Source organism: Vigna angularis, chromosome 2 (assembly GCF_016808095.1).
Source record: "Vigna angularis cultivar LongXiaoDou No.4 chromosome 2, ASM1680809v1, whole genome shotgun sequence".
In the NCBI taxonomy this organism is placed as follows: domain Eukaryota; kingdom Viridiplantae; phylum Streptophyta; class Magnoliopsida; order Fabales; family Fabaceae; genus Vigna; species Vigna angularis.
Window position 1 is genome coordinate 15,310,512 of NC_068971.1, and position 8,757 is coordinate 15,319,268.

The 8,757-nt window shown below is 30.9% G+C and overlaps 1 protein-coding gene across 1 annotated transcript; it reads left to right on the forward strand.

Moving 5' to 3' along the window:
- The first annotated feature begins 553 nt into the window (after window positions 1-553).
- Window positions 554-3,668, forward strand: LOC108320402 (pyruvate decarboxylase 2). Its single transcript, XM_017551813.2, has 6 exons — window positions 554-1,347; window positions 1,786-1,949; window positions 2,043-2,693; window positions 2,780-2,897; window positions 3,048-3,236; window positions 3,326-3,668. Exons 1-6 carry the CDS (start codon window positions 820-822, stop codon window positions 3,494-3,496), a joined length of 1,821 nt encoding a protein of 606 aa, XP_017407302.1. The 5' UTR covers window positions 554-819; the 3' UTR covers window positions 3,497-3,668.
- Window positions 3,669-8,757: the final 5,089 nt, after the last annotated feature.

The following is an 8,757-nucleotide window of genomic DNA, read 5'->3' on the forward strand; positions in this document are numbered from 1 at the left end:
TCAAGTTGTGGAGAATAATCACATATTTGATGGACCATTTCATTTAATGTAGATTGGTTTTAAATAATCTTTCATGGGCAATTTAATGGATTTCTTACTTGTTGCACAATCTCAAAACCTTTTTATTATAATATAAAAATAAAATAATCATAAAAAATAAACAAATTAATGTTAAATTAATATAAAAAAATTATGTGTCAGATATTATTTTAAAAAAAAACTAAGTTGATCGTTTCTAAACTTAAATAGAAAAAAGTCATTAAATAACAAATAAAATTCATTAAAATTTAATAAATGTTCACCTGTGCTAAACAAAGGGTAAAAAAAAGAGTTAGTATTAATTGATATGGTATAACGAAGTCTTATTTTTTTTTTATTTGTAAAGTTTTCACTTATTTCTTTAATTTATTTCAATTAATTTACAAAGCTACACTTTTTTTTTTCACTTCAAAAAGGGAAATGATGACAGAAGATGGGCCCACTCCAGCAGAAAAATTAACATAGGTACTGCCAACAACACCGAAGACAGAGGGAAAAACGGAAACTGTAAACAGCCCCTGGTATGTATCTCCCATTGTCTTTCCCTTTGCAATTACCACTTACCACCAACCCGCACACATACTACTATATAAGCTTCTTCTCATTTCCACACTCTTCTCATTCATACAACACTCAAGAAAATCTCTCAAATCCTCTGTTTCTCACCTTTTAGATCACTTTCCAACCAAAAACCATAATAACCATTCACAAGTCTCACACTTTCTCCATTCTCACTCTCAACAAACCTCAACTTCTCACTGAAAGCCTCCAGTTCAAGCCATGGACACTAAGATAGGCTCAATGGACGTCGTCAAGCCTCCCTGCAACGACATCGTATCGTGCAATCACACCAACAGCACTGCCATACAGCCCTGTGTTCCTTCCGCCGCCAACAACGGCTGCGGAGACTCCACGCTTGGCGGCCACCTCGCCCGCCGCCTGGTTGAAGTCGGTGTCACCGACGTTTTCTCCGTTCCCGGGGACTTCAACCTCACGCTGCTCGACCACCTCATCGCTGAGCCCGCGCTCAACGTCGTCGGCTGCTGCAACGAGCTCAACGCCGGGTACGCTGCCGATGGCTATGCGCGTGCTCGAGGCGTCGGCGCCTGCGTTGTCACGTTCACCGTTGGCGGGCTCAGCGTGCTCAACGCGATCGCCGGAGCGTACAGCGAGAACTTGCCGCTGATCTGCGTCGTTGGCGGACCCAACTCCAACGACTATGGTACGAGTCGGATCCTCCACCACACCATCGGGTTGCCCGATTTCAGCCAAGAGTTGAGATGCTTTCAGACCATTACTTGCTTCCAGGTTCCAATTCTCTTCCTCTCTCTCACGCGCACACACTCACTTTTTTTTCACCATCTTTTGTCAGTGTGGATGTGACTTGTTAGAAAAGAAAAATATGAATAATATTTTATGAGATAAATTATAGAAGTACAACGGAGACATTTTTTTTAATTATTACTTCTAGAAATTGAAAATGAGAGAATAAATTAACTGACATTTTTTTATGAGTTAAATTTAAGTTAAACAAGTTAAAATCTGTTTTTGGAAAAATGAAAGTGGAGAATATCTATTCAAGTTAAAATGTAGATTGATTTTGGGTCAAATTATTTTTCTCCTGAGAAGTTTATTGAATTGAGAGGTTTATCCCGAGTTTAAGTTAGTGTGCTTTTGTTTAATCTTTGTGTGAAGTTTTCATTTATTTTATGGAGAATGCGTTAATGTGGCTTTGTTTGATGATAGGCTGTGGTGAATAACTTGGAAGATGCTCATGAGTTGATTGATACTGCAATCTCAACTGCACTGAAGGAAAGCAAGCCTGTGTATATAAGCATTAGTTGCAACTTGCCTGGGATTCATCACCCCACATTCAGTTGCGATCCAGTTCCTTTTTCATTGTCTCCCAAGTAAGGCCTTTTTTATTTGTTGATTTGTTCTTCATCGGAGACGTTGACGATTAGCTGCTTATGTTTGTGTTTTTTTTTTTGTTTCGTTTGTAGATTGAGTAACAAGATGGGGCTGGAGGCAGCAGTGGAGGCAGCTGCAGAGTTCCTTAACAAGGCAGTGAAACCAGTGCTGGTGGGTGGTCCTAAACTGAGGGTGGCAGCAGCAGGTGATGCTTTTGTTGAACTGGCTGATGCTTCTGGTTATGCGCTTGCTGTAATGCCATCAGCTAAAGGGCAGGTTCCAGAGCACCATCCTCATTTCATTGGAACTTATTGGGGTGCTGTGAGCACTGCCTTCTGTGCTGAGATTGTAGAATCTGCGGATGCATACTTGTTTGCTGGACCCATTTTTAACGACTACAGCTCTGTGGGATATTCGCTTCTTCTCAAGAAGGAGAAGGCGATCATTGTACAGCCCGATCGGGTTGTCATCGCAAATGGGCCTGCATTTGGGTGTGTGCTGATGAAGGATTTCCTCAAGGAACTCGCTAAGCGCCTCAAGCACAACAATACTGCATATGAAAATTACCACAGGATATTTGTTCCCGAAGGGCATCCTTTGAAGGCAGCACCAAAAGAACCTTTGAGGGTTAATGTTCTGTTTCAACACATACAAAAGATGCTGTCTGGTGAAACTGCTGTTATTGCAGAGACAGGGGACTCCTGGTTTAACTGCCAAAAGCTGAAATTGCCCAAGGGTTGTGGGTAAGCATCTGATAGAATGAATTTGTTGTGTTTAGTTACCATCTTGCTTCGAGTGTTTGTAGTGTTAATAAAAATTTACCTTACAGGTATGAGTTCCAAATGCAATATGGATCAATTGGGTGGTCTGTAGGTGCAACTCTTGGTTATGCTCAGGCTGTTCCTGAGAAGAGAGTAATTGCCTTCATCGGTGATGGAAGTTTTCAGGTGTGTATACCAATAACTACTCAAACCATGATGTCCATAAGAATCTGATATATTTCCACAAGGATTTAAAAATTTCTATAAATCTTCACTCAAATTGCATGCTCAAACTGAATTTCTATGTTTTAATTTTGTTTTTAAATTTTTTTGCAGGTGACTGCCCAAGACGTATCAACAATGCTGCGATCCGAGCAGAAGACCATCATCTTTCTGATAAACAACGGTGGATACACCATTGAAGTTGAAATTCACGATGGACCGTACAACGTGATTAAGAACTGGAATTACACTGGGCTAGTTGATGCAATCCACAACGGTGAAGGGAAATGCTGGACTGCCAAGGTGAGTTTCTTGACAATAATCCTCAAACTTCATTGATGCAACATGGAGTGTTGAATATCTTATATTCATCGATGCATGCTTCATTTCAGGTTTTCTGCGAAGAGGAGCTAGTTGAAGCAATTGCCACAGCCACAGGACCCAAGAAAGACTCCTTATGCTTCATTGAAGTGATTGTTCACAAGGACGACACCAGCAAAGAATTGCTTGAATGGGGCTCAAGGGTCTCTGCTGCCAATAGCCGTCCTCCCAATCCTCAATAAACTTCAAACTTCATTCATCCTTATATCTAAATTGCTTCAATTTCCCCTTTCACATGTCCTTCTAGGGAATTTACTTTTATTAATGGCTTGAAACTTATTTTGCAACTGAGTCTTTTGTTTGTGTAAATTCTTTCACTTGAGATAAAAGATCTATGTCCATCAACTTTGTTCAGTTTTGCTTCGGTTGTGTTTCAATTGAGATGTTAGTTTTGGATTTTTAGGATTAAAGAAAAAAAAATCACGTGAATCTCTCTAGCGGTGCTAGTTTAATGTACTTTGATATTATCAATCTGGAGCCTGTCATATCCGTGAACAACAGTAACAACAAAACTTCGTCGTCAAAATTTACATCATTGATGATGCATGAACATGAATTAGAGAACATGGATTTTCTTGTATTATATATGGCTGAAAACAGTCCGCGCAATTTACAATTGCACCGTATCACTGCTTGATTCACATGGATATTCTTTTTTCAATTGTGTCGTCTTGCACAATCAGAAGTGTGAGGGTGCTCGTTGAAAGCATGGGTGAGGGGGACTTGATTCTTTTGTAAGACACACGAAGTGAATCCTGTATGTGTGGATTATTTGGTAGAAATGGAATGAATTATTTGTAATTAGATATACTTATGAATATATAATTAATACATATACATTTGAGTAAACAAAATATTTTGCAATTTGATTGATTAAAGATATGATGGAAAAAGTCTTTTTGGTATTCATCTACAAAGATTAGGATGATAATGGGTGTTTCACTGTTACATTCTTCTCTTTTGAATAAAAATAATTTTTCCTATGAAATTGTTATTTTATCTCCATTTCTTGATATATTCGTAATTGGGTTTCTAGAGTATTTTCTTTTCTTTTTTCAAACATTAACTAAATAATTCTTTTAGAAAAAAATCTCTATATTATCACGTATTTTATATTGCAACGATAGACATTTATTTTATAATGAAGAAATTATACTATAATAAAAATTAAAATATTAAATAAAAAATTAACAAATATTGAATAATTATAAAAACAATTGATTATATATGTCTAAAAAATAGTTATGAAATTAATAATCAAATAAAAAATGGGAAATAAATTATTTGTAATTAGATATACTTATGGATATATAATTAATACATATCTATTTTTTTCAATTTTTACAAAAACTCAATTAAAACGTAAAACAAGAAAAATATTAATTTGAGATTCTCATTTCAAAATAGAGATTTTACTAATTTTTAAACCTAAAATATAATAAGCATGTTTCTAAAAAGAATCATTCTTATAAAAGTTAAATAAGTTATTGTTTTTAGAAAATGATGCTAATATAACATAATCATGATCGTATATAAAACTTTAATAAAAGCACACATAATTTTATAAACTTAATATAATTGCATAATTTAATTCAAAAATGTGTTATGGATATGATTAAGTTACAAATTAATTATACTAATATGTTAATTTAATAAAAAAATACTTTTGAATATTATTAGGAATAAAATAGTCAACATGTGAAAAAAAAATCCATTGACAGACCCTATCCTATAGGATTTTATGGATATTTGGTCGTGTAATCTTTTTTAGTAAAAGACTTTTTTGCTTAATGGAATTTTTTGACCTTAACCCATGTGGATTAGGGTCAAGTTCTGTGAGATAGACTAATTTGTACTCGAAGTCAACAAAGACTTGTTTGCATAGTGTCACAATCGGAATCTTAACGGAGACTACAAATTCTAAAAAAAATAAACGATTTTGAAAATAGAGTTTGGGAGTCGATATCATAGTTTGTTTTGGAAAACTACCAAAAAATCATAAAATAAAGACATGGTTTGCAAAACAAGATTTTGAATTCGGGAGTCGGTTACATGTAAAAAAGATACTAGTATCCAACCATGCCTACCCTTCTTTAATTAAATGTACTTGATGTGGTTTTAAAAATGTCATTTCCTTGAATAAGAACAGTGTAAGATAACACAAGAAATCTTTATAGAAAACACAATTATTGAAATTCTTCATTGAAAATGACTTTAGAAAATTATTTTGATTTTAGGAAAGTGAACGTGACTAGCATTACTGTTATGTATATCCACTCATGATGGAGAATCAAGGATCATCATGTAGTTCTAGCATATTCATCATTTGGAAATGTATATATATTTTTTATTTTTGAGGATTTTATGTTTTTTTTGTATTTTTAAATTATTTAAAAAAACATAATCACCTAACGCGAATAACCAAACCGACATAAAAACAAGTGAAAGATAAAACTATTTTTAATTTTGTAAAATTTATATTTTTTTGGAATTTTGGCATGATTGAGAGAAGAAGAAACATTTAAAATATTAAATATTAAAACGACGAAAAGGATCACACAAGTATTTATATTTATTTATAAAATATAATAAAACTATTTTTCATTTTTTTATTTGAGTATCAAGTAAAATCGAGATTTGACATGATACTCAATAATATTTTTAAATTATTATGAAAAATTCAATTATTAAACAAATTCGAGACTTAACATAACAATCAATATTTTTAATATTACAAAAAATTTAATTATTATGCAAATCCGAAACTTGACATGACAATCAATAATTATTTTAAATTATTATGAAAACTTCAATTATTAAGCAAATTCCAGACTTGACATGATAATCAATAATATTTTTAATGTCTATTTGAAACTAGAAAAAGGTTTATAAGTAGAAATATAAAATCAAAGATAGAAAAACTTATATGAGAATGCAAAACTCAAATAAAACAAACCCTAGTAACATAATTCAAACTAAAAGAAAGAATGTGAACAAATATGAACCTGGATAAAGGAATTAAGGATAGCCCAACCGATATGTAATTGAAAATAAAGATTTAGGAGATGAAAATGGTGATGTGATTTTGTAGAGGATTGGGGTAGTGTTTGATGATGGTTTGGTATGGAGAAAGAAAATGGAGAATGATGATAGTATGATAAAAGTGATGAGATTAGGAAGATAATGAAAATTAGTGGTGTGTGTGTCAAATGGAGTGAAGAATAAGTGAGTATTTATAGAGTTCTAGACAGTAAAAGTGATGGATAAAATATAATTAAAAAAAGTGAGTGAAAAAATAGAAAAAGTTAGCGTGGAAAATGAGTGAAAGAAATAATATAAAAAAGTGGATGGAGAAACAAACTATAATTAAAAAATGAATAAAAAAAGTTAGTATGAAAAATAAGTGAAAGAATTAATATAAAAGTGAGTGGAGAAATTAGATAAAATAAAATATAATTTTAAAAAAGGAATAAAAAAAGTTAGTGTGGAAAATAAGTGAAAATTATTATAAAAAGTGAGTGGAGAAATTAAATGAAATAAAATATAATTAAAAAAGTGAATAGAAAAAGTTAGTGTGGAAAATAAGTGAAAGAATTAATATTAAAAGTGGTTGAAGAAATTAGGTGAAATAAAATATAATTTAAAATAGTAGATAGAAAAAACTAATGTGAAAAATAAGTGAAAAATGAATATAAACAGTGTGCAGAGAAATTAGGTGAAATAAATATAATTTTGAAAAACGAATAGAAAAAGTTAGTGTGAAAATAAGTGAAAGAATTGATATAAAAAGTGAGTGGATAAATTATAAGAAGAAAGTTGATGAATGAAGTAATAAAGGAAAAAAGATGGATAGAGAAAATAGATTAATAAAATATAATTTGGAAAAGTAAATGAAATAATTAAAAAAATTAGTATAAAAAAGTTAATATAAGAAGGAAATGGAAAGAGCAGATGAAGAAAAAGTACATGATGAAATTTGATGTTGCGAGTGATAGAGTGTGAGAATAAAAAAGATGGTGAGAAAGTAAAAATATATTGAATTAGTTAGTCCGTGAAAGGTAAAAATAAAAAAATAAAAGATAAAGTTTTGAAATAGTTAAATTCAGGATGCAAATAGTAAAATAATAATGTTATTATTATTTTATTCAACCGCATAAAAATGGGTTATGACACATAAACATCAGTTATTATGTCTAATATACATCCTAAAGTGATGTGTCATGAGTTATCCATCTTCTTAAGCCAATCAATAAAGACAAGATACGGTTTCATTTTAATTTGATCAACTTCCTTATAAAAAAGTTAAAATTAAAAGCATGATGAAAGTTGCATTATTTATTTTTTTTATTTTATTTAATTATCAACTTTAGATTCTTTGGAGTATGTTTACAGAATTGAAATAATTGGTTCACTTTTCTTGCTGTAAAAAAAATCTCACTTCTGCTTAACTTCATCAAGGAAAAAATATGCAGCTGATTTGTCTGTTTGAATGAAATCAGCATTTTCTTGAGTTATATGCAATTAGAATAACTTGTTGCTGCAGCATACTAGGAGAATAACTATAGGCCAAATTCATGTATTGATTTTAGGAGCATGGTTCCTTATTTTTCTCCATTATTATTTATCTATAAAATCAGAATATCGGTATTATATCCCTTTATTCAGATTTGAATAAAAAAATGGTTGTTCATTCTTTCATTATTTGCTTTAATTTTACAATATTACAAAGTGATATTATAGATGAAGTCTTCTTCTTACACCTATTATTCGAATTCACTAAGTTGGAATGAACCTTCAATGGTTAAATTTTGTATTTTTATTCATCAAACTCTCTATACACTTCACACTAAATATAACAATGTATCACCATTAGATATTAACTATACATCTATAATAATATGTAAATTTTAATGCTTATAGAATTACAATATAAAATTAGGTTACATTCCCATCCAAGTATAATTCTCCTACAAGTTAGGCCATGATTGTAAAATTATGAAATTTACTGACCTACATAATTATTTGTAATTGGATAATCAAATATATTATAATGTATATATATATATATATATATATATATATATATATATATATTTAAAAATATTTTTATCATAAATTCTAAATAATATTTATGTTGTGCAATGTAATATTGAAATTCTGTAAATAATTTTCCTTCAGGTTTTATTTCTTATAAATTTTGAAATTCTACAAGCACTTCCTTCAAAATACCGAAACATTTTCTCACAAATTTATTTATCTCGACTACTTTTTAAAATGATTTGACAAATAAAATCTGTAAATAATTCCTTCAAAATTTCATATAAGTTTTCTAGTTGTAATTATCTACAAAATAATGTGCAGCAATTTTATATTTTATTTTATTTTTTTCTTTTAAAACTATAGCATACCTGCGAATTTTCCTAGAAACTCGTTGAGTGACCTC